Genomic DNA, 26,127 nt, shown 5'->3' on the forward strand with positions numbered 1-26,127 from the left:
TGTTATCTGACATTACAATTTCCCCAGAAACATTTATAAAAGCTTTTATGTCCAAGGCAACACAAACTCAAAAGATATGGAAGTTAAAAACTCTAACTGAAATATAGGGAATATGAAAACCTAATCCAATTTACGAGACAGAAAGTAGAGAGCTCTTGCTTTACCATCACTAACAGTTGAAAACCTATCCATTTGATGTGGTCACAAAACATCTTCATGGAAAACTACACTTTAAGAAGTAGAATTTGCTTTAGTTGCTGATCCTTACAACTCTTTCATTATCAAACAGTAAACCCCAGAAATCAGAGTAAAGCTTGATTATTCACAGTACTTATTTACTATGTGTATACACAACTAAAAATTAGAGAATCGGTCAAGCTTTTGAAAATGAAAAGGATTTTTTAATACTGTTGTCAGAATCCATGGCTTTGCGATGTCCTTACAATGAATTTTTACCAGCTTCCAAAAGAACTTTTTTCTAACTCATTTGCTGAGCCAACAGGTTAATGAAATCACAGCCACAAAACAGGATAGGCCTACACCCAAAAAAACAGCAAGCTGCTTGCACTGAATTCAACAGAACACTTATGAAAAGTGGAGATCTTGTCAAATAACTTAGTAGTATCAAATTATAAAATTTTCCAACCTCTTGAGTCCACTTTCAAGTTATAGGTTAAGCTGAAGAAAACTTGATGTCAGTCCAGAACCATGGTTCACACTTGATGAGACCTAGGCAAACAGCTGCCATAGGTCCCATTTCTTCACTCCAAGGCCATGCTCAAATGCTGGAGTTTCTGGGCCAGTGAGAGTTTTCTTCCTAAACTGTTTTATCAAAGGAAGAATAAGAACTAGAGCAGCATAGGAAATAACTGATCTTGTGCTCCAAAGAAATTATTCGGATTTCTCACTGTAAACTTTTAGAAACACCTGCATTATTTGGAGGGACTAGAAAAATCAACAAAATATTACAGAAAATTAATATATCTACACTTGACAAAATTATGTCCCAGCCTTTGGGCCAAGGGACTCAAACCTCATCTCTCCAAATGTAGAATAACTGTACAACCAATAATCCATGGACACTAAAACCTCATTGTTAAGTACTTAATATTCGACTGCAATCAGCAAGTGGCCTTCTAAGTTTACCTAAGAATAGGCTCCTTCCAAGCCTTCTGATGGGGGACAGAATTAAGGGAAACATAGCTTCAGATAAGTTTGGCGAGAATACTATCAGTGGTTACTACTCTGCCACAGCCTATGGTCCAGAATCCAAACAGGGAAGCAGCCACATCAGCAAGAGAGTTATGAGAAAATTGTTCCTCATATTAGAATCCTCCACTATCCCAAATCTGGCATTTTACAAGCCACTTCCTCCTGGCTGCAATGTAAATGAGAATGAATTGTCCCTAAATCCTACTGACACTACTTTTGCCCAAGTGAAACTGATACAACTTAGAATTGCATTAGATTCACAAAAGATAGCTCTGAGGATCTTGACCACCTAATTCAATTACACCTTGTCAGAGTAAGACCAAACTAATACAAGAACTGGAAGATCTTGAAGATAAAATCCCCCAAAACATACAGGATTGCTATATTTGTTTTGTATTCTCTTTGGTTAGAGAAGTAACTATTATGTTTCATTGAAATCATTCTGAAATTTTTTAGTCAGGAAGGGAAGATACTATGAACATAACAAACTTAATTTTAAAAGCTCAGTTGACACTTCCATATCCCCACCCTCCGATAACCCACCAACTCTCGAACCTGCAGATGCAAGCTTCAATTCAAGGGAAACTAAGTTTATTTATAGAAATTGTTTCTGATGCAAGAGCCAAAATAGGCATTTCCAATATAAAGTATATGATAAAAATAAATACATGATCATTTCTTTCAACATTTGTGCTTTGTTACGATCTCACCCTTATTTCCTCCCCCTACAAAACTGCTCTACCCACAATCCTTCCAAACACAGTAAGTGACAATTCCAAGTCTCTCAGTGGCTTAAGTCATACACCCTGACATCATCCTTCACTCTCCATGGTCTTCATATATTCCCTAGCATATCCAATGCACTCCATCTTTGTGTTCTATTTAGAATGCAACCACTTCTCTCCATGTCCACTGCTACCATCCTAGATCAAGCCGTCATCATCTTTCCTGCGGGTTACTACAATAAATACCCAACTGGTCTCCCACCATTGCTTCCAAGTCAGTTCTCCAGAGGCCAGAGTGATAGTGATCCTTTCAAAACAGGAGGCAGATTATTATCATTCCTCTGCTTAAAATCCTCCAACAGCCTAACACCAATTGACTTCATCTGTTTTCTCCCACGCTTATGACACTCCAGCCTTTTGTTTCTGGAACATTTCAGGCATATTTCTGCCTCAGGGCCTTTGCACTTGCTGTTTGCTTTGCCTAGAATCCTGTTCTCTCCTGATATGCACAACTCATATTTTTCAAGTAGTTGCTCAAATACAGCTTCTTGATGTGGTCTATTTTGAAACTGCAAACTCATATCTACCCAGGCATTCTCTTGTCTTTGCAATATTTCTTTACAGAATCTATCACTTGCTGGTACGCTGTTTTTGACCTATTTTATTTAATGTCTCCCTATTAAAGGGTAAACTGTCTAAAAGTAGTAATTTTTGTTTTATTTACCACTATATCCCCAGCACCCAAAATACTCAAATATTTGAAGAATGAATGAAAATGCCAAATAGTTGAACATGAAAAAGCTTATAAACTGGGAGGTCTTAGCTCAATAATATTAAAGATGAAGAGTACCTGATAAATGATCATCTATACACACAGAACAAAGTTGCAATGAATGACTATATTAACAACCAAATGAATTCTCTTACAAGGAAAACTTTCTTTTACAGAAACCATGGCCTTATAATAAAATGATTTCAGATGAGTCTTTGGCATGTACAAACAAAGCAAACAGAATTTGCCCAAGTTTGTTCAAAGTGCCTTTATACTTACATAAAAGTTGTAGATGTTAATTACATTTAAACATTTAATACGCTTCAAAAACATATTGGAGGAGAAAAAATATATTAAAAAACTGTACAAAGTTCTTCATTAAAATACCTTAAATAAACCCTCTGTCAATACCAGAGAGTGCCAGTGACATAATCTGAACAACAGGACTTAGAGTTTTTTACATAATAACATGAATCAGTCTCCATAGACATTGCCATAATAATCATTTGGTTAAAATCAATATACCATCTTCCAGATGCAGTTTAGAATGCAGGCAAGAAAAGTAATTGATGAAAAATTACTGTACATAATATAGTTCTGATTCTATTTGCCCTTTTTTGTCTTGGCTGTCTTCTCCTTTCTTTTTTTCACATGTTTAGGAATTTTGTTTTTTCTTTTCTCCCTCTGGGCTTCTTTGACCATCTTTTTTCTTTCCTGTAAAACAAAAATTTTAAAAATCTGTGAAATACAGATAGAAGTGAAAGACTTATTTGAATAACTTTGCAGCTGTTTACCTATGAATTAAATTTCAAGTAACACTTATTGTTAATCCAATCAAACTAAAGAAATTTTAGCCTATGGTCATGCCACCCTGAACGTGCCTGATCTCATCTGTTCTTGGAAGCTAAGCAGGGTCGGGGTCTGGTTAGTACTTGGATGGGACACCAACTAGGAAGATCAGTTGCTGTAGGCGTAAAAAAAAAAAAAAAAATTAATTTTTTTTGAAGCCTAGCAGTTTTTATAGCAGCAGGAAGCATGATGAGGTTTTAAAAGATGAGGTTTTCTTGTCATTAGAAAATTCCAATCATTTGGAGTATTCAGATTATTGCTACAATTAAATAAAAAGATATATGTAAAAGGATAAAATGTATAACATGAAAAAATAAAAATGATTATGGTTTGGTGGTGAAATTTGGGGTGAAAATTGTCTTTAAGGTATCTTAATAGAAATTCGAAGAAAGTAAAATAGAAGTATTAAGATGTTTGCAACTACTTTTCTTTGCAAGTTTCATATTCTAACAGAATGTAAGGTTGGAAAAAGAAAAAATACTTATTTCCAGTAGAGAAAGAGAGAAATTGTAATAACAAGTTGGGTATATATCACAGAAGTCTTAAGACCCACACTTTACAAAATTTAAAGGATTAAGCTAAGCATGAAGAACAATGGTTACAAAGCTGTCATGTGTCACTCAATCAGTAGTATCTCTTCTGTCCATAGCTAGGTGGAGAAAAAACAGTCTTTTAGATTCTATAAACACTGGGCTGGGCTGTTAATCCCCTCTCTTCAGTATTTCACCATGGGGCAACTTCAACATCATTTGTATTTCAAGTGCATGACAATCATTTTTAATCATTGTACTGAATATAGTGTGTCCTCTCCCTAGGCAGTGCCCAAGTAGCTCCTAACAGAAGCCCAATCTCTAATGTTACCACCAAAAGCAAAGTTCATGCTTAGGAACTGAAACTACAATTAGAGGTACTTATTAACCACTAATGTTTTCACCCACCGTAATCTAGATACTTGAGCAAACAGACAGGAAAGTGGCTATGCTGCCATGTTAAATAACAAGGGAGTTTGTGCTCTTAGCTAACCTTTTTATCAACATCAAGGTCAGTGGTGGGTTTCCTGAAGCAGGCACGGTCTCCCTGCTCTTCAGAATCTGTGTCAGAACATTCAAAGCTTCCAGCGTCTTCTGAATCAGAACAAGGCTTTTCCTTAACTTGATTTTCTAGGAGTGCAGGGACCTTGAAAGTATTACAGACTCATGTTATTCTAAACCAGTTATCTATTGTTATTAAATGAATTCATGCCAGACTTCAGATTTTACCCTTGCAGATATACTTTGAAATATCGAAAAGTAGAATGAACATGAGGGAGGAAGCCTGGAGCAGCCATTCCAATAAGGCTTAAGAACATACCCAAATGAAGAAACTGGGGCTTTACTGGGCGACTTAGAGCAATGACAAAAATGCTGTACTCCAGCAAAGGGAGAGGACTGAGTTGTTATAATCTTACGGGACCACAATCATTATAATCTTACGGGACCACAATCATATATGCAGTCCATTGTTGACTGAAATGTTGTTATACGGTGATGACTGTTTTTGAAATGCAGACATAATAAAAAATACTTATTTGGACAACTTCACAGCTGTTTTTCTATAAATCAAATCTCAAGAAACACTTAGTAATCCCTCAAGAGGGAAGACAATATTTACACCAAAGAAATGTTCATTTTTCCCCTAAAGTTTAGAAGTTTCTAAAGTAGTAGGAAGCACTTTTTAAAATATGAAGTTTTCTTTTTATAAGGAAAAAACCCAAACATTTAAAACGCAATTGTACAAAAAGGTTTCCTAGTCAGTTTTAGCAAAATACTCATACTCTGGAATTCAAAGAACTGCCCTATTATACCTATTATATATATAATTCAGAAATGCAAAATACCTAATTCTTCTCATAAAAGACACAGTAAATTTTCATAAAGTAAACTGATCCTTCGTGTTTAACTTGTTAATTAAAAACATTAAAAGAAATAAGAATAACCTTTATTGTTGTTTAAATTAGAAATAATCTCTACCGTTCTAAAATGTAAAACAAAACAAGATTGTTTAAAGAAAAAACATTAGAGGAATCCAGTACTATGAGACTGCTAAACTCATGAGATTGCTCTTCATACATACCGTATAAGACCAGATTCCATTTTTTTAAAAAGCTGGTTGTAAAAACATGAAGAAGTACATGGTTATCATCAATAACTTCACAAATGAAGACCAGTATACAAAAAGGATCAATGCCTCAGCTATAATAACAGAACAATTCAGAGGCAGAATGCAAAATAAACCATAAATTTCCATATTTCAGTCTTATGGTTAAAAAGAATGAATACAAAGATGGTATTTCTGAAAATGCCCATGGACTTTGAATATATCTATACTAACGACTAGATCAATGTGAATTTGATTCTAATAATACCTTACATTAAATTTTATACCCTTTAGAAGAGTTTTCACATAAACAAACAGCAATACATGTTCTTTATACCTTTTGAACGCCTGACAAATCTTTCTTCAATCCTGTGACGGTTTGGTATAGAATCTTGTAACCCAAAAGAAAAAAAGAAAAATCAATGTAAAACTAGACAAGAAAATAACACTCTAATATTAAGAAAGAACACTGCAGGCTAAATGATATCTTGTGGGATTATAAAAAGGTGCCTAAAATTTATGTTATCATAACAAAGAAAAGTTTAAAATGTAGGTGTTATTCTAGTCCACTGTGCATACCGGCATCAACAAAGTCCAACCCACAAGCCAAATCTAACCCCGCCCCCAGCCTGACAGTTTTACTGATAAACATTTGCAATCGATTTGATGATGGAAAATTCTAACTTTAAATCTCAATTAAATAAAATGTATTCTCCTCCTCAAAACAACTCCATTTCTTTCTCATCAGTAGACTTGTATCATAAAAAATTACATTCGATTACTAAAATGTTTTTAAATTTCATCAATAAAAATTTAGAAGTTTTTTTCCCTTTTTATATAATAGCCTACGTAAGTCTCAATTCTGCTTCTTGGCCTGCAAAGCCTAAACTATTTACTATCAACTTGTTAACAGAAATAATTTTCTGGATCCTGAAATATGTATGTTAATGAATCTAGTATAATAACCATTTATATGCTCGACTTTATACAAATCTTCCTTTTTCTGAAATTATAGTCTGTTGGACTCATTCAAATGAATGAGTCCAAACACCATATGAATTCCCTTAACATCCAATGTGCACAAAGGATATGTCAGTATTAAGGGAATCAACCATCTCACTAGATTAGAAGCCAACATTCAAGATCACAGGTTTGGGATGAAAACTTCCTTTGTAAACTTGCTTGCTATATACAGACCAAGCCACTCACATTGTCTTGTTGGGCATTCATGGCCATGTCTTCTTCCTTCAATTTCATCATTATATCCATGTCCCTCTCATAATTTTTTACTTCAGTCAAAGTTCTAGGAATATATGCTCGCTTAAACACCTAAGAAACACAGAGGAAAAGTAAAATTGAAACTGTTATTCACATACTTCTCACATTTGCTCAGCATTCTCGCCCTCCTTCAGTCATAAAAAAATCTATCCCTATCATCCACGACACTGGTTCTCAGCCAGGCTGTCTGCACACACTGGTGTTGCATCTGCTGTACACTATTACAAAGTAATTTGTTATCAAAGATAAACGAAATATGTTTTAAGGTTACCTTTACAATAATACTTCTCTCTTCTCGTTTGCATTCCAAAAAAGTTTTTCTGAGTGGGAAAAGAACGGAGTTGCCTGGCTGTGCTTTACAAAGGAATATGTCCTAATCTGTTATAACTGTGCTATAGTAAAGAAAGGTTCAGAACTGCTGTGAAGTATAGGGTACCTTATATTCATCCACCACACTGATGGCCATGAGAATTAAAGAAAAAAAAGCCAACTATGGATCACCTTTACAAAAATTACACTGATTCCCAAGATTAAAATAAGTTTTCTTTTTTACCAAACATAAATATTTAAAATCTACTATGGTACTGGAATCAACATTTAAATCATTTAAAAATTCACATTTGCAAGCTAGAACAGGCTTTTCTTCTTGAATCATATACTCCAATCGGTGCTTTAAAATGTTCTCCATGTAGGACAATGGGCTAATAGGTGGCTGAGTGGAATGACATAATGGAATGCAACTTATACAACAATTATGTAACATATTATATCCCCAGGAAATAGCATCGTTAAAAAAAACCTGCTTATCTATTAAATCAAATTCATGCCCCAACATTAAAAAAGAAAATCTCAAAATACAAGTGTTTCCTAAGACTGTGATTAGATAAATAAATCTTACCTCTTCATCCACATGATCTTGGCTGGACCTTTCTTCCTTAGTCCTTTGAGATGCTATTTCCATGGCCTTGGAAAGAAAACAAAAATTACTTTCCTTCACATTCGACCTACAGAATATACATCCATTTTCCAATTTTAGTATACACCTGCTGTTATCTTTGTTGGTATCACCTCTTCATAATCCTGAAAGAAAGGACTTGGCGTCCTCTAGTGGTCAGGTTAGCTCTCCATGTTGGACTTCACCAAAAAGGTTACCACCAACCCCAAAGAAAAAGAATAAATCAAACTTGTCTAGCTTCAAGGGATCTCTAGCCCTTCCCTCAAAAGTAGTACTACTTTTACTAATTTTTAAATGATTAGCAAAAATATTTACTAAAGAAAAACTGAAACCCAAAGAATTAAAAAGCCATTCCTTAATTCTTAAGCAGTCAATGAATGGAATCAAAAAATACATGAGTATATGGCTCTAATGCTGTTGGCCAGTGTAAACTACCCAAAACACAATTTGAGCAAACAATGACTAAGACTAAGAATGTGACAAAGATTCTATAGGATTCTTCTGTCTTGTAAAATTGTAAAACCAAAGATTTGTTCTCTGCTCTATTCAGAATATACAGAAAGAAGGAAAGAACAGTAGTACTAGGCACCTTTTAAGGCCAAACACTAAAATTAGTGTTAGAAATTTTAGGAATAAAAATGATGTGATATTTATTCATCAACATATGTGATCACTTACCATTATCAGGTACTGATTAGGTACTAGCAATGCAAGAATAAACTGTCCCTTAAGAGTTCACAGTCTAGTAGGGGGTGACAAAATTTTAAAAAACTTAACATAATAAGAAGTGATACAGTGATTCTTCTATTATAGAGTTACATAATATGAAAATACAGTTGGCCCTCCATATCTGTATATCTGTATACATGTATCTGTATCCTTCTCTGTGTATCTGTATATGCAGATTCTGCATCCCCAGATTCAACCAACTTTGGATAGAAAATATTCAAAAACAGTGTTACATTGTTGCTGACATGTACTACATAGTTAGGCCTATGATGGCCACATCTGTACTATACCTGCACAAACTTTTTTCTTGTCATTATTTCCTAAGCAATACAATAAAACAACTATTTACATCATAATAGAAATTATAAGTATCTCGAGAGCTGTGTATAGGTTACGTGCAAATATTGTGCCATTTTATATAGAGGAATTGAGCATCCTCAGATTTGGGTATCCTCTGGGGGGTGGGGGGTGGTCCTGGAACCAATCCTCCTCTGATACTGAGGGTTGACTGTACAGCTTTGGAAATAATTATTTCTGCCTAATTTCTCCATGAGAAAGCTTTTGAAGAGGAAACTTGGGGAATTTCATTAAAAACTACCCAGCTTTCTATTCTGCTTCTGTAAATATGGTTGCTTTCTGCAAAAGTGCTTGCTGCATGCAAGAGCTCACTTGCACTCTGCTCGATCTGTAAATGTAACTGTTTTTGCCTTTCCTCCACAAATGTAACTGTTTATGCCCTAAGCAGCACCCATCTCTTGTAGCACTTTGTACCCTGCTAGCTCTCACTTCCTGTAACAATTTGTAACCTTGTACTGGCTGGTAACCCAAGACAACTCCCACCCTTATGTCAATGTTACTACTTAAAAGCACCTCCCTCCACTTTGTATCTAACCCATCAGCTTGTATAAAAACCCATCAGCTTGTATAAAAACTCTTTATATAAGGAATGTTGCCACTGAGCACACTGCCCAGATCTTCAGAGCACTAGCTCCTCTGGGACCATGTATAATAAATTTGAGTTCTCCATCTCTCTGAGTTACTGCTTGGTTTTCCTGGGACTGGTTTTGGGATTTTTCTACAACACTTTCTGAACAGAGCTTTAAAGTTCACTAGACCAGCGGTCCCCAACCATTTTGGCACCAGGGACTGGTGCTCCTATGAGAATCTAATGCCTGATGATCTGAGGTGGAGGTGAGGCAGTGATGATGTTAGCACTGGGGAGCGGCTGCAAAAACAGATGAAGCTTCACTCACTTGCCTGCTGCTCACCTCCTGCTGTGTAGCCCCCTGCACTAGACAAAGAAAGATGAGCAAAGACAGAAATGGAAGGCATTCTAGGCAAAGGGGAAAATATAAAAAGATATGATAAAACCCAAAAACTTCTGTAGGAATGTATATGGCATCTGTTCAACATTCTACGATTTAGAGGTAATAAAAGAAAAACCGGACATTAAAATAAATAACTTCTGTGCATTAAATGACGCAATAAACAGAGTGAAAAGATAGCCTATAGAATGGGAGGAAAAATTTGCAAATCATATTTAATAAGTTATTAATATTCAGAATATGTAAAGTACTCCTTTAATGAGAAAAAATCTAATTAAAAATGGAGAAAACACTTCAACAGACATTTCTCCAAAGATATATAAATGTCCAACAAGCAAGTGAAAAGATGCTAAATATCATCATCATAGAAAAATGGACATCAAATCTATGAGACACCACTTCACACCCATCAAGATAGCTACTCAAAACAAAACAAAACAAAACAAAAAACCCCACAAAAATAAAACAAAACCAGAAAACAAGGGTTTTCAAGGATGTGAAGATGTGGAAAAATTGGAACCCTTGCGCATTGTTAATGGAAATGTAAAATGGTGCAGTTACCCAAAAAATTAAAGGTAGAACTATCATATTATCCAGGAATTCCACTTTTGATTATACATTGAAATAAACTGAAAGCAGGGTCTTGAAGAGATATTTATATACCCATGTTCATAGTAGCATTATTCACAACAGCCAAAAAGGTGCATGTAACCCATGTATCCATTAATGGATGAATGGATAAACAAAATGTGATATATATATATATATATACACAGTGGAATTATCATTCGGTTTTCGAAAGGAAAGAAATTCTGACATGTGCGATACCATGAACGAACTCTGAGGACATTATACTACATGAAATATGTTGGCCAGAAGAAGACAAATAATGTATGATTCCACTTGTATGAGGTATCTAGAGTAGGCAACATCATACGCAGAAAGCAGAATGGGTTGTGGGAAGGGAGAAATGGGGAGTTAGTGTTTAATGAGTATAGAGTTTGTTTCTCAAGATGAACAATTTCTGTGGATGGATGGTTTTAATAGTTACACAACAATGTACTTAATACCATTGAACTGTCCACTTAAAAATGATTAAAATGGTAAAATTTATGCTTTGTATATTTAAAAAGTTCTGTGATTTAAAAAGGCTTCTGAGAAACAAGGGAAAGGAATTAATGATCAAAGCTAATAACAGGTTTCTTACTAAACATTCATAAATTTGGCTGCCTATGTAATCTTCCCTAATGATTAAAGTCAAAAAACCTGGCTTCACCACTGACTTTTTACTATATTTTTGATTTCCCATCTGTGAAATCAGAAAGAGAAGGTCTCAGAAAACTGTCAAAGTGAACAAAAATTATGCTGAGCAATTTGAGTCCCTCAGAAGTGCCACATAAATGCAAATTACTACTACTATATTCTGTTTTTCTCCCCTTCCATGCCCCATCTCACTTTTGAGAGATAAGCGTCCATGTTCTCTTGTGTAATTGATGGATCTGTGACAAATTCAAAGAGCTCCCGCAAGGTCATCACAGCAACACTGCGCTTCGAGAAGAAATCTGTTAGAAGGAAAACATCGACGATAGCTTTACAAGGGAAAAGGTTATTATTCCAACAATTTTACAGAGAAACAAAGAAATAAAAACATACTTGCTCCCAGAAAACAGTGTTAAGTATCACTGCATCAAATGATTTAGTGCCAAGATTTTATATCAACAGCTTAACAGAATAACGAACCAACATACACAATCAAGCTTGTAGAAAATTCCAGTTTCCACTCACCATTAACATTGGCACAGTCTTTCCTCAAGAACTCCAAGGCATGTGGGTGGTCATGCTCCACAGACTGAGAAACATCAATGATGTACACACCTCCACCACTGTACCTGTGGCCAGATGAGCAGGGACTGTGAGGCACGTCAGTGATGGACAGTCTTCCTCAACGGTGCTGTGAGGACCAGACATGGGGGGACTATGGGATACTACTACTTCCCTACATTTTTTGTTTAAAAAATTCTATTTTAAGAGCAAGGTAAATAATTTACAAAATAAACAAAGTGGGTATGGAGAAAAGGACACTTAGACTAACAAAAGGTAAAAATTTCCAAAGTCCTTTATGATCATAGTGCTTGAATCAATGACTAAAGTCACCATAGGCATGAAACATCTTATATTGTGACCACATGGAAGCCAACTTTACATTTAAGAATTTAGTATGACATCTTGGATTGGGATTTTATTCTTTTACAGGGCATGAAATCACTAATGGGAGCTTCCTAAGGGACAAACATACTCACAGCATGTTAAATTCACTGAGATCTGCATGGACAAGTCTGGCATCCTGATACATTCTTCTCATGTATTGAATGACCTGCAGGTACAACTCCCGAGCCTTGGATTCCGATAACTGGATGTTTTTCAAAAGTGGTGCTGGCCTTGAATAAAAATAAAATGAATTATTAAGATAAACTGACCCAGAACAAGTGTTCTTGCTTTACGCTTCATCGTTACACACACTTCTCTTCTACAACTTATAACTGAACAATCTGGTTCACTATAGGTATACCATTCCAAGAAGTTGTCAAAAAAGAGGTGCTCCTCCAGCTCACTATAGAAAATATTCCTCAAAAGCAGGGTGAACTTTGTTTTCCTGAAGCGTTTTGAGACTTTAAAAGGTAGAATTAATAACTCTATGCACTAACATAATAAAGTCACGAAAAATATCCCAAGATGAAAGAAGCTATTTAAATACTAAATATTTATATACTGGATAATTTAGAGCACTTAAAAATATAATTCTGAGCATATAATCATTAGGTGTCACACATACTCACATATCATCTTTACCAATGAAACCCATGACAAGAACATGACTTCTTAGCAGGATAGGTTCTGGGCATGGGATCCCTGCTGTATTTAGCCTATGATATTAAAACAGATAAAAGGACAAATGAAAATCAAAACAGCTTCTAAAACAAATTACAACAGCTACAATACACAAGATTAATACTGCTGTTAGGAAAGAGCACCAGGGCCTCTCAATTGTATTACTATAGTTCATAAAATCTAAGACACCCTTGATTTTAAGTGGCACCACTATGCACTACCAAGAACAACAAAACACTGGCAATTCAACTACAACAACCCATAGCCTCTAACACCTAATCTGATTCCAGAGATGTTAAACTGTGAAAAAAATGTGCATCTTAAAGTTGATGAGATACCACAGATATGTATGCAATTACCTTTCAAGTTAATGAGCCTGAACAACAATTAATAAAAATAGCTGGACTCATATCTAACACCTAACTGATCACAAGATTTCAGAAGGACTTTCTTTTTATTGGAGGGGAGGTGAGTCTGAGAAATTTATTTTTCAATTTATTTTTTTTCAACTTATTATTTTACATTAGTTTCAGATATACAGCATAGTGGTTAGTCATTTATATAATTTAAGAAATGACCCCCCCACCCCAGCCCCACTAGTTTAGCACTCCTGGCGCTATAGTTATTACAATATTATTGACTATATTCCCTATGCTGTACTTCACATCCCTGTAACTACTTGTAGCACCAGTTTGTACTTCTTATTCCCTTTACATTTTTTCCCAACATCTCTCCCATCTCGCAATCACCAGTTTGTTTCTCCATTTTGTTCTTTAGATTCCACATATAAATGAGATTACACTATATTTGTCTTTCTCTGACTTATTTCACTTAGTATAATACCTTTTAGGTCTATCCATGTTGTTGTAAATGGGAAGATTTCATTTTTCTTTTTATGGCTGAGTAGTATTTCCAGAAGGACTTTCAAAACAAGTAGCAGTACTTGCTTAATACTAATACATTCAGTGTATGTAACCTACGCATAGCACAATAAATCTTTAAATTTTTGAGGAAACAATCTCAGCTAGGTAAGATGCCTTTAACTGATACAAAGGTGTCAGTGCAAACAAATGTATAAACAGGTCCGCAACTAGACTGAGATAAGAAAAGGAAACTGATAAAGAGTTTAGGATCTAACAAAATTGTCTAAAACTCCAATACCTATTTAAAAAATTACACAACATTCTCACCACTTGATTAAGTCACTCCCCTGCTTAAAATCCTGTAACAACTCCTTGTCATTAGTTTAAATTCTAAATGTTTTCGCATGCCTTCCAAAGGCTCTTTAAATGACTCGGCCTTGCTGAATAAATGTGAATTATGGCAAAAGTCTTCTGTAATGGGTTCTTTAAACACAGAAGATAAGGTAGCTCCTACTTGTCCAGAAATTTGCTGCTTCTGCTTACCTTAGCAGATCTAATGGAACAGAACAGCACTGCCACGCCCCTGTCTTTGGACAGAACCACACTAACATCTGCCCATAGGAAAAAGTTACAAGCAATGTGCAGGGCACAATACAGACACACACCCCAATGAGTCACCTGATCAAGTTCCTCATTTCTTTTTCTGCCCAAGTTTTCACCATTTTTCTGGGGTTTCCTTTACAATAGCCATGACGAAATCTGGAATAAGAAAAGTATTTGCTATTTGAATCATTCCATTATTCTAGTTTTAATTTTTTTAGAAAATATAAATTAAGCCAATTGGAAAAAAATCTGAGCTCACCTGAATTCCCCACTTACATACTTATCCCGATCTTTGAACACCAAAATAGAAGTTTTATAAATTTTGATTGCTCTGCTCTCTCCATTGGTTGTGGTAGCATGGTATACATTAGCCTAATATAAGTTAAAAACAAGAAAATTAAGTTTGTTAAATTAAATAACTACAAAAAGTATCTCACTTTTTCAATCTACTTAGTTCTATTCTCAAAAGTGAAAAGTAAATGGAAATAACATGCATAAGGAAAACCATCATCTTTTGAATGTGAATTAAAATATGAAACATCATAACAAAAGGTACAGCAAATATATCTCCAATTTACATATAGAGTAAAATCCAACCTAAATACACATCAGTAGTTTCAAACACTCATCTCAGGTATATGGAAAATATTTGAAGACATTTTTATATCTTATGATTTATGAACTGAATTATACTGAAAATTGCTTCCCACAAAAAGAGTTGCTAACTTAAAAACACCATGTTTGTCTTTCTCCATATCCATATGTAAAGAAAAGAATGAGAAAGACATTTGTCGACTCATAGAAACTATACCATCACCTGCGGCCCCTATTAGTAATGATTTAATTGGGACCAAGGCTTGTAGTAATCTGACAGTCTAAGCTAACTGCTGGACACAGCTAATTCGACTCAATAATACAGTACAGTAATGGAAGTGAAAAGGCACAGTTATGTGTACAACTTCCTACCTAGCCAGAAATATTAATAAAGCCATTTTTAGAAACACTGATTAAATTGTCCTGTTTGTGTTTTTTTTTAGGCATAATTTATTTATTAAGTGCCTTAGTTTCATTTGGTATCTGAAATAAGAAAATTAACATGAAAATCTTGAAGCATATAAAAAACAAACAAACATTCGGGCATCCAAAGAAAAGCTCACTTCTTTTCCTGTGCTAATGCAGCCATTGATCTCTGATATGATCCCTCTAGTCAACATCTTGAATAGTATCATTCGTGTTCTGGGATCCAACACCTATTAAGAAATGCAAAAAATAGAGAGTTCATAAAGATAGTACCAAATATTTCTCATTGAAGCATTTGAAAATAAACTGAAAAGCGTTATCTGTACCATGCTATTCTGTGTTGGCTAAATGAGAGTTGCTATTATGGTGTTTTTATTTTCTCTAATTTTTAGTAAATAAAATGTCAGGTGAAAGTCAAAGGAATCAGAGACAATAAATCAACAAGTTCATTCAGTCATGGAAATCAAAGGCTACCAAGTCCAAGGGAAGCAGAAACTGACTCTAGACCAACATTAACAGAAATTTAGTGCAAACTACATAAGTAATTTTACATTTTTTAGTCGCCACATTAAAAGTAAAAGGTAACAGGTAAAATTAGTTTTATTATATTGTATTTAATCTGATACATCTAAAACACTATCATTTCAACATGTATTCAATACAAAAAAGTTATTGGAGAGTTAATATTCTGTTTTTCACCCTAAGTCTTCAAAATCCTGTGTGTATTTACATTTATAGCACATGTCAATTCAGACCATCCCTACTTCAAGTGCTCAGTGGCCACTGTATTGGATATGCAATTGTGAACCAAGGGTCAGCATCCTACGCCTCATGAGTCAAATTCGGGCCGCAGCCTGCAAACTAATAATTTTTACCTTTTAAAATAGTTGTTAAAAAAAAGAATTATGAGTCACAATCTTAAAAGAAAGGGGTTGCAGCCTCTTGCTATACATTAGTAAACAAAGGACAGGTTCTCACTCAAAGTTAGAGCCATCAATTTAGAGTAAAAAGGACCCCAGAGTCCTCTTCAACAAACAGAAGGTAATGAATTAAAGCCTGCTCCTGTCCATGCCTGAAATTGATGCGGCCACATATCTGTTAAGTCAAGGAGGGCCCAATCCCTAGATCCCGTAGTGTGGGAACCAGACTTCTCCCTTGCCTTTGTGTGGGAACCAGACCTTGCATCCAGGTTGGCAACGCTACATGCTCACCTCCCACTTCACTGGACTCTCCTCCCTTGAATGAGCCAATGTCAAGTGGCCAAATCTAATTATGTTCTAGGGTCTATCTTTCAATGAGGTGGCTGTGGTCATACCAGAAACCTAAGGTTAATTAGAAATAAACAAACTTAAAAGACTGCAGGACTATCGAAGTGCCCTACAATAAATGACTGGATAAAGAAGCTGTGGTATATACATACAATGGAATATTACTCAGCCATAAGAAGAGATGAAATACTGCCATTTGTGACAACATGGATGGACTATGAGATAATCATGCTAAGCGAAATAAGCCAGACAGAAAAAGTTAAAAATCACTTATCACTTATATGTGGGATATAAACCTAGAAGCAACAAATGAACAAGACAACCAGAGACTCATGGACATGCACAATAGACTAGTGGTTACCAGAGGAGAGGGGGAAGGTAGATGGGGTAAAAGGGGTCAAATATGTGATGACAGAAAGAAATTTAACTATGGGAGGTGAACACACAGTGTAAATATATATATGCCTTACTGTTAAAGTTTCCAAAAGAGAAACTTATTGGATTTCATTAACCGTCACCAAAAAAAAAAAAAAAAAAAAAAACAAAAAACCAAGGACTGCAAGACTAAAACCCAAACTACAACCATTGCAACTGAAGGAGAATGAAAGGAAAGAGTGCATAGGCAATAACTGTATTCTGCCTTTACTGCACAGGTAAATAGCAGGGCTGTAAGCTGGTTGCACCTAGGACTCTAGGTAGAGACCTGTGCTTCTGCAAAACTAGTAGGTAGCCAAGATAGGGACATAGAAAGGAGCAAAGTACCAACATGGCTTAAAAACAAAATAGGGAAAGAGAAATATGCTAGGAGAATAAACTTACAAATACGTTTTATAAAGACAGCTTAAGATTCGGTATATATACTCTCATTCAAAATTAATTTCGAAAAACAAAAAGGATTTCCTGCCTAGTTATTTGATGGTTTTAGAAAATTAAAGCCACATTTTATTTACAATCACACACACATGCACACACCACACACACGAATATAGGACAATGAAGACACAAATCCCAGACCTGCCTAAATGTGAAATTCTTTAATTGCACAAATGATTCTAGAGCTGATGTTGGGTGTTACTCCCTTGGGAACTGACGTAACCAACAGAAGGGGTGCTTGTGTCTTAAATTAAGGATCTGTAGGTCGAAGAGGCTATTAGTCCAAAAGGTGTTCGTGTATGTGTATACTGGTGGGGAGAAAGGTGTAGGTGGCAAAAGCAATGTTCTGACCCTTTGAATCAGTTTCTTCACATCACAGATCTGGGTTAATGTTAACATGCAATCACGACCCTCTACATGTGGGAAAACTAGGGACGGATTTTTCCCCATTCTTGAATAGAAAGAATCAAACAAGCATAATTTCTAAACCAAGAAAGGGAATGCTAACTAAAAATTTTAAAGCATTATCTGTCTGTCTCTCACACACAAACTACCACCCTGCTTTGTGGCAGATACCTGACCTATCTTCCAGGAAAGATCACAAATTTCCTGCAGACTTTATTTAAGATGGAAGATTCCTGGTCTTATATTAGTTGTGCTTCACCCTAAAAGATGAAAGCATTACATGGTAGCTTCACAGGGCCACGGAAGGCAGCATGACTTTAATTTGTCTATTAATAGTCCTATTAGAAATAAAGCAAAATGTAGCTCTCTAAACTACTTATTTAAATGTAGATAAGGAGTAATTTTATATACGAGTAATTCTAGGTTAACAATAGCAGTAAGCAAGAAAGATGAAAACAAACTACAATTCAAAGAGAAAAGAAATGCTACTTTTAAACAAGAACTTGTAACCTATTTAAATTGTACTGTTCAATTCACAGATAAAGAGAACAATGTGGTGATTGCCAGAGAGTAGTGGGGTTGAGAGGCTGGGTAAAAATGTGAAGGGATAAAGGAGTACAAATTAGTATTATAAAACAGTCACAAGGATATAGAGTACAGCATAGGGAATATGGCCAATATTATTGTAATGGCTATGTGTAGTGCCAGATGGGTGCTAGAGTAATCAGGGGAATCACTTCATAATTATATAAATGTCTAACCATTGTACTGTATACCTGAAACTAATATAGAATAATAATAAAATTGTACCTGTTCTACTGTTGCTCTGTCTGCCTTATCTTTGATGCGATACCTAACCAAAAACAAAAAAAGCAAAGGTGACATTCAAAATCCAGTCAGAGAAGCCAAAATAAAAAGTTTCTATATAGATAGTTCTATTAAATTCCTAAGCTGGTAGTTTCTTTAAAAATAGATTCCATGATCTCAATGTAATTCCATCAATCAGCAAAACTTCTTTTATTCCCCTTTAATAAGCAATTCAGTTCTCTAGGGCAAAAGGAACATATGTGCAGCCAAGAAAAAAAAAATTCTATCCATATTTTAGAAGGATTAAAAGTACAGCTGGGATAAAGTGAACTATGCTGGTAAAAAGAAAACACTGAACCTATACTGTCCTTTGAATCATTAATAATTGCATTAGTACACAATTAAAGTCATGTATAAGGCTTTCTCTTTATAGAGTCCTTTTCTACAAAGACACAAGACATCATTTTAAGACCGTGACTGAGTTCTGTATTAAAATGCAGCCTCTCAGGTCAGTTTTAGCTCAAGTAGTTACTTCATCATGGCAGACTACTAAAATGCAGACTCTGATTAGCTTCCGCTCACACAATTAAGTGACTTGATTAGCACACTAACCTAAACTAGTAAAGATGCGAACACAAAGATTCAGACACTTCAATCAAATTTCAAATGACTATGGCATTTCTCAAAAAGCTATTATCACTTGGGCATAGCATTAAACCAGAAGAAAATTGTTTTCTACTCAGAAGAAAATTAGTTTTTAAGTTCAGGTCTAACACTGTTAATTGTATGGCTAAAATATATTATTAATGTCTTAGTTATTAATATATAGAAATTAGCCAGATCTTAAAAAACTGGTGTTGAAAATAGAAATATAAATGGAAACTCTTTTCCGTTATATTGCTATTTAGTTTTAAATCTCCCCTTAAATTTTAAAAAGTATAACATGGAAGAGGACAATTTTTAATAGATTCTAAAAAGGGAGTATTTTTATGCCCTAAGATTTTAACCTTTTAAGTTTAGACATTTATTTATTTATTTTGATTATTATTTATGCCTACAACACCTCGTCTTTCTAGGTGGTTTCCCATCCAAGTACTAACCAGGCCCGACCCTGATTAGCTTCCGAGATCAGATATTGGGGTTCTTCAGGGTGGCATGGCTGTAGACCATTGACTGTGGCTCCACTGAGGCGCGAACCCAGGACCTTCTGCGTGTAATGCAGATGTGCTAACCACCTCACTATGGGAACTATGTCCTAAGTTTAGACATTTAAACAGAAATTTACAAACACTATTATCTTCCTGAGAGCACATTTGTAAATTTCACAAGATTACAGTTTTACCACCTATTCCTTAACACTCATTTAATATTTTCAACTTACAAAGGGATAGAATACTCCCATTTAAACTAAAAAAATAAAATAAAGGTTCAATATACAACGAAAAGGTTCAACATACAAAACAACGAACCATCCTTTGCAAAAGAATTATGACCAAAATGCTAAATTTATATACAATCAGTCACTATCTGCCATGTTTTATAGATAAAGTATTACTTACATATCTGCTTCCTTCTGTCTAGACTTTTCGGTGACTTTATTTATGACAGAATCAGTAATGTTTAGCTTATCTAAAAATAGAAAAAACCCACAATGTAATCAACATGTAAAAGAGAAAGACATTAGGTCTTTCTGAATAGAATACGTCTCCTCTCTTCCTTCTCTATCTTCTAAACATTTTATTATACATAGAATATATTTTAGTGACAAAAAAATGTTTAATGGTTTTAAAGGTAAGCACTAAGTTGTGTTTCCTTAAGAATAAGTGTCACTTTCATCACTATAGCTGTAATTTTTGAGCTATAGAAATCTAGATCCAGAAACCCCTCAAAAATACTATACCTTCATACATTGAATTTCAGATACTTACTATTTAGTATGATTAATGTAGATAATATAACTGTCTGAATTCTGTTTAATTCTAAAAACTTCAATGTCATTTCAAATTAAAGGTTCATGATAGGTGATAATAGAATGTAAGATGCTGTGCTAAGTTTATAACGAGTCAATGTCTACAAGAGAAGATGACCTTGCATTTTTCAAGAGGTGATAGCTCAGATCAACATTGTAATCCCTTGCATCCAGCAGCTCATTAAATGATTAATGACTACATGAAAAGTCTCTGGTAAACAAAATGTAATTATATTCAATATTATTGTATTTTCAACATCTTACTATGAGATAATCCTACTACAAAATTTAACAAAACAGACAATAACTTGAATTGGTATCTAACTTCATATTTGTACAACAGGCAAAAAACAGAACTAAAAAAGCATAAGCTAAAGTCTTTCCCTTGAAGCGATGTTTTTAAATTACTAAGTTTTTATTTTCTCTGAGCATTATTCAGTCAGTAACAATGAATATATTCATTTCTTGATCTAATGAAATTTTATAACACTTCATGGTTTTTGAAGAATTTCCTCTTAACCCAGTCAGAAAATGTATTTTACAAACTCACCTAGATTAATTTTATTCTCAAATTTCCGTAAGACCTTGTCTGCTGGAGTAGACATTTTGGCTGAATTGCAGTTGGAAGGCTGTCGATTTGCCTAGAAGAAATGAGTTTCCAGAACATGAAGCACTAGTTATACATATAAACCTAAGGTTCAGCATCACATGCTTTTTTCCTTGGTTCACAGTTAACTATTAAATGAGACATAGAGGAGTACCCTAAGGAAAGGCAAGAATCAATCAAATTTGCTAAAGAAATTTTTTAAAAAGTCACTTGAAATAGAAGGTTAAAGTTACTGGCAAAAATAGAGAGCCTGCAAATTCTGTTTTTGTTTTTTTTTTTTAAACCTCTTTACAACATATTTCTTATTATAATAAATTAAAATGTAATGCATTTTTCTAATTTGACTGGTTTATAGATTTACTGATTTAATCTTGCCATCTACACCTGGAATTTGAAGGCTGAGTTGTTTCTTGTTTGCATAAAACTGTTAAATTTTTCTATTAAATGTAACTTTTAAAATATATTTTAAATCAAAATAATACATGTTCACAATAGAAAACACGAGTAAATTTTAGTTACCTCCAATCCTAGCACTCAAAGATAATAGTAACATTTAAGCACATATACTTTTTTCCCTAGCTTTATTAAGAGAAATGACACTCTACATTGAAATTGCTCTGCGTTTTACCAATCAACAGAGGTGTTTCCAAAATAAGACAGGTATAAAATCTCTTTGGTTATTTTTCAAATGTATGCATTTTAGTCCACAATACAGCTGTTTTAATTTTCAAAGAAATATTTATTATTTTTCCTCCCTCCATATTTTTTCAGAAACCGTTATGTTCCAGTAAGATGTACCATGTTAATCCTCTGGTTCTGCAAATACCTAACACTTGGTAGTTCCAGTTTGAGAAGCAGGCTCTACATGGTTTGGTAACTTGTGTTTTGCATATGGTAGAAAACAGTAGATTATAAACATCTCCATGTCATTAATACAGTTTTCCATTATAACATATTTTATGGCTGCAATAATATCCCATTGTGTGAACCAACCCCATAATGCATTTAATCAAGGTTGTTTACAACCTTCCTCTACTAGAAACAAAAATGGAGGATCATTCGTGTAACAAGTCTTGGTACACTCTTAGAATTATTGCTGAGTCGAAGTATTATTTTAAAGCTTTTATTAAATACCAGTTTATCCTCCAAATAATTGTACCTATTTGCTGGACCATCGATTACATATTTTGTGTCTATGTCAGTTTCATAGGTAAAAAAATGGTCTTTCTACATATTTAATTTGCTTTTCTTTAATTACTAATGAAGTTGAACTTTCTCTCCATGTTTCTTAACCATTTGTAGAAAACTGCCTATTCTTGTCCTTTCCCATGCAGATTTTTAAGCTCATTATCTTAGGATCATTTAAATAACTTTTAAAATTTACTGATTATGATTATAACCTGAAGAAAATCAGTTACTCAATTCCAGAATCACAAAAAATCCTTTAAAAAAAGAAGACATAATAAATAACATAAAGGTATACAGAATCATTCATAAAATACCTGTGGATTACTCCCTCCACTTGAGTTACAACCCCTGGTGAGTTTTCCAACTCCATCATCCCAGTCCCAATCATCGTCATCATAATCTTCCTCCTCCTCCTCCTCCTCATTTTCTACCTCACCTTCACTTATCTTCTCATTTATATTATTTCGAAGGTCTTCAAACAGAATTCCATCTTCCTCTTTGATTATCTTCAAGTCAACGTTTTCACTAAAAATAACAATGTTTTAGCGTGTTTATACATACTCTATAATAGACTAAATCTATGCCAATAAATCTAAAAGGTTCCCTTACAGCATGTCTCCCAAGAAACTCAATCTTAATACCAAGTTCTCCTGTTTCTCAGAGTTCGGTTCCAGTTCTTTGTTTATTTTCCAGGTCCTACTAAAGAAGTACAACAGGCATTAAATTCACTTCTTTCTTAATGAAGTTATAATTTATATTGTTAGCTTCTTTGCTGAATAAGCTCACTCTGATCTGTACACTAGACTCTAAGAAAATCATTCACAGTACTTCATCAAGAAGGGAAAAAAGCTTTCTGACAAAACTTAAGAACAAGTCTAAAGCAGCATTATCTTGAATGCAATGCCACTTTACAACAAAAGGAGCTGTATTTAAGATTCATGACACACAAAGAAATCAAATCACCCTTGTTTGTGAAGGGAAGGAATGGTGAATACTAGCACCACAAATGAGAGAAGTAGGCTGGGTATAATTAAACAGAAGTGGGGATTATCAAACCCAGAGAACAGGCCCAGAATAGACACCACAACTAATAGAATCTGTTTTTGCCATTTGAGAATTCAGACGCAGTGTTACCATATCTTCTTAGTTTTTCAAGAGAAGCCAGAAATCCGGATTTTTGTGCGAACTTACCCGGCACAATCAATTTTAACAAAACACTGTGCGTACCAAACAAAACATGTCTGCAGGTCAGATTCAACAGAGGTACTACCAGTTTTGACCTCTCATGTAGAGAACAAGGACATAAATCACATAAAACAATTGATAATATGCACTACCAGCTTAAAAAGTCAGATATGAATTTATGTTGATTCAGATGATCAATCCTGACTTATTAATTAGCCATGGCTTACAGGGTTCCAAATCTCAATGGATATGGGTGGGAAGAGAACAAATAATCATTAAGCACCTGCTATTAACTAGGATTTCATAAACATAATCCAAAAAGTGAACTTTCACTTATCAATAACCTAGAGTGGCATGTAAAAGTTGTACCTTCAATTGCACTAGGGCTTCTCAATCTCAGCTGGACAGTTCTTTCTTGTGGGAGGTTTTCCTGCACTTTGTAGGATTTTTAGCAGTATCTTTGGCCTCTACCTACCAGATGCTACTAGTGCACCACTATCCCCAGTTGTTACAAACAAAAATGTCTCCAGGAATTGCCCAAAGTCCCTAGGGGTTTGGGGGTGCAGGCTAAATCCATTGGTTTATCTTTATAGTAGCCACTGATAGATGGTAAACCAGTACACACTCATTAACTATTCACTAGCCACAATGGCTGTGTTTCTTCTTTCTCCTTAACTTCTCTAAAACCATTTTATGCTCATCTAGGAACAATCTGGAAAGCGCTTCTCAATTCTCTAGCTAAATCCTACTTGTCCTTCCAGTATTAGCTTACTATCACCTGCTCAGGGAAGTCTTCTCAACTCTTCACTCATTTCTCCTTTGTACTATTTATCCAATTCTAATACAGACCATTTGTCTAATTATTTATTTAATACATTTCCCCAGCTAGAGTGCAAGCTCTATGTCAGAGTGGTATTTACTAATGTATCCCTACCAACTAACACTAGATCTGACACAGAAAGCAATCAATAAAATTATTTACAAGAAGATCTACAGTAGATTAATAAAATTTACATGTCCTGAAACCTTACTGTAAACATAAACTATTTTCTTGGAATTCCAAAATAATTGTTCCATTTGCTTTTAAGTAAAAGTTATCCTTTATTCCTTTGGCCTCATACCCCACATTCAATCACTTCTACCTCAAAAACATATCCCTATGACCTTCAATTCCCATTATCTTTGAACTGAATTACCTTATTACTTTTAAACTGTTTTCACTCTTGCCCTCTAAAACCATCCTCCCTATAGCAGAACAATTCCTTTAAGTTATAAATCTGATGATTTCTCTCCCCTGCTAAAATCCCTATGGCTTTCTATAAGGCCTAGAATAATATCTCAACTCCCTACCATCACTCATAAGGTTCTACAAGATTTGGCTCCATCTCATTTCTATATTGTTTGTTACCTTCCAAATCTCTCAAGTACTCAGCTTTGCTCTAGGCACAATGACCTCTAGATCTTTCTTTCAGTCAAGACGTAGCCCACCACAGGGACTTTGCACTTGCTGTGTGTGCCCTGTTCCTGAACCGGCTGTTCTCTACTCTTCCTGAGGTGGTTAACTCATTCTTGTTTAGACCTGGACTTAATCCCTCACTGACCAAATTATAATTTAGTCTATTAACTGATGTTAATTATTTGCATAGTATGTATCTATCACCTGTTTTTTATTTTTTAAATACCTCTATGTATTTAACTGCTTGCCCTCCCTCCCAAGAAGGTAAAATTCAATGACAGTAGGGATGTAGTTTGTGTTGTTCACTACTATAGACAGAACCTGGCATACAGCAGGTGCTCACACATTTTTTGAACGCTGAATATACCTAAAATGCAAAAATCTGTTTTCTAATCGCTTTCCCCATTGCCTCTCGGAGATGCTAACTACCCTGGGAAAACTGGACTCTCTTGACAGTGAGCTTTCATTAACACTACCATAAACTGGAATGAAAGTCGCCGCTGGGATAGAGAACGATGCGAAAGGTTGTGAAGAGCCCCAGAGTTATTAAATATCGAGTCTCCCTCTAAACCAACAAAGGAGTGTTAAGTCTCCAAGGGACCACGGGCGAAGGAAAGAGCAAAATCCCAAAGGAGTCGTATTTAACCACCGTCTACCTGTCGGAGGAATCCGCGTCGTCGAACTGCCCGGGGACTATCCGACTCATCAGCAGCCGCCGGTAGTCCATGATGGAGCGCGCAGAGCTTCTGCGCCACCGGAGGCCACCTGCTCTGAGCAGTGACAGGAATCTCACAGAGACGGTTCCACCTGCGGCCTACCTAACGGCTTCTCCGCGGATGCCTGCTCAGCAAATCGCTCAGAAGTCCTCTTGCCTAAAGCGCGCGCCACGTGCTTTGAGCAGTAGGACCTAAAGGCCCGGCACTCCGAACCCCGCTCGAGCGGAAGCCCCACCCCTCCCGGAAACCTTGTCATACCGGAAGTTCCGCCCCCCCCCGCCCCGCCGGACTGAAAGC

At 35.2% G+C, this 26,127-nt stretch overlaps 1 protein-coding gene and 1 pseudogene across 2 annotated transcripts; one reads left to right on the top strand and one right to left on the bottom strand.

Annotated features, from left to right (window-relative positions):
- Positions 1-1,781: 1,781 nt before the first annotated feature.
- RIOK1 (RIO kinase 1) lies at positions 1,782-26,057 on the bottom strand. Of its 2 annotated transcripts, none has more exons than XM_016161013.2 (17): positions 25,771-26,057; positions 22,788-22,998; positions 21,229-21,319; positions 20,269-20,338; positions 18,713-18,755; positions 15,494-15,586; positions 14,596-14,708; positions 14,412-14,492; positions 12,819-12,905; positions 12,282-12,419; positions 11,767-11,870; positions 11,437-11,543; positions 7,871-7,936; positions 6,904-7,023; positions 6,032-6,085; positions 4,582-4,734; positions 1,782-3,423 (listed from the first exon to the last, which is right to left on the bottom strand). In XM_016161013.2, the coding sequence occupies exons 1-17, from the start codon at positions 25,839-25,841 to the stop codon at positions 3,313-3,315; spliced, it is 1,713 nt and encodes a 570-aa protein (XP_016016499.2). In that variant the 5' UTR covers positions 25,842-26,057; the 3' UTR covers positions 1,782-3,312. The 2 variants fall into 2 exon arrangements, with proteins under 2 accessions (XP_016016499.2, XP_036093193.1); XM_036237300.1 differs by lacking the exon at positions 25,771-26,057 and adding an exon at positions 23,083-25,756.
- Positions 3,563-3,682, top strand: LOC118604471 (annotated as a pseudogene).
- Positions 26,058-26,127: the final 70 nt, after the last annotated feature.

Source organism: Rousettus aegyptiacus, unplaced genomic scaffold, assembly GCF_014176215.1.
Source record: "Rousettus aegyptiacus isolate mRouAeg1 unplaced genomic scaffold, mRouAeg1.p scaffold_m13_p_1, whole genome shotgun sequence".
Classification (NCBI taxonomy): Eukaryota; Metazoa; Chordata; class Mammalia; order Chiroptera; family Pteropodidae; genus Rousettus; species Rousettus aegyptiacus.

Coding starts and splice junctions, on each gene's coding strand:
- RIOK1 (XM_016161013.2), bottom strand. CDS start 25,841: ATGGACTACCGGCGGCTGCTGATGAGTCGGATAGTCCCCGGGCAGTTC. Junction 22,999..25,770: donor GACGCGGATTCCTCCGACAG/GTAGACGGTGGT, acceptor TGTTATTTTTAG/TGAAAACGTTGACTTGAAGA. Junction 11,871..12,281: donor CTCAGTGAATTTAACATGCT/GTGAGTATGTTT, acceptor ATCTGGCCACAG/GTACAGTGGTGGAGGTGTGT.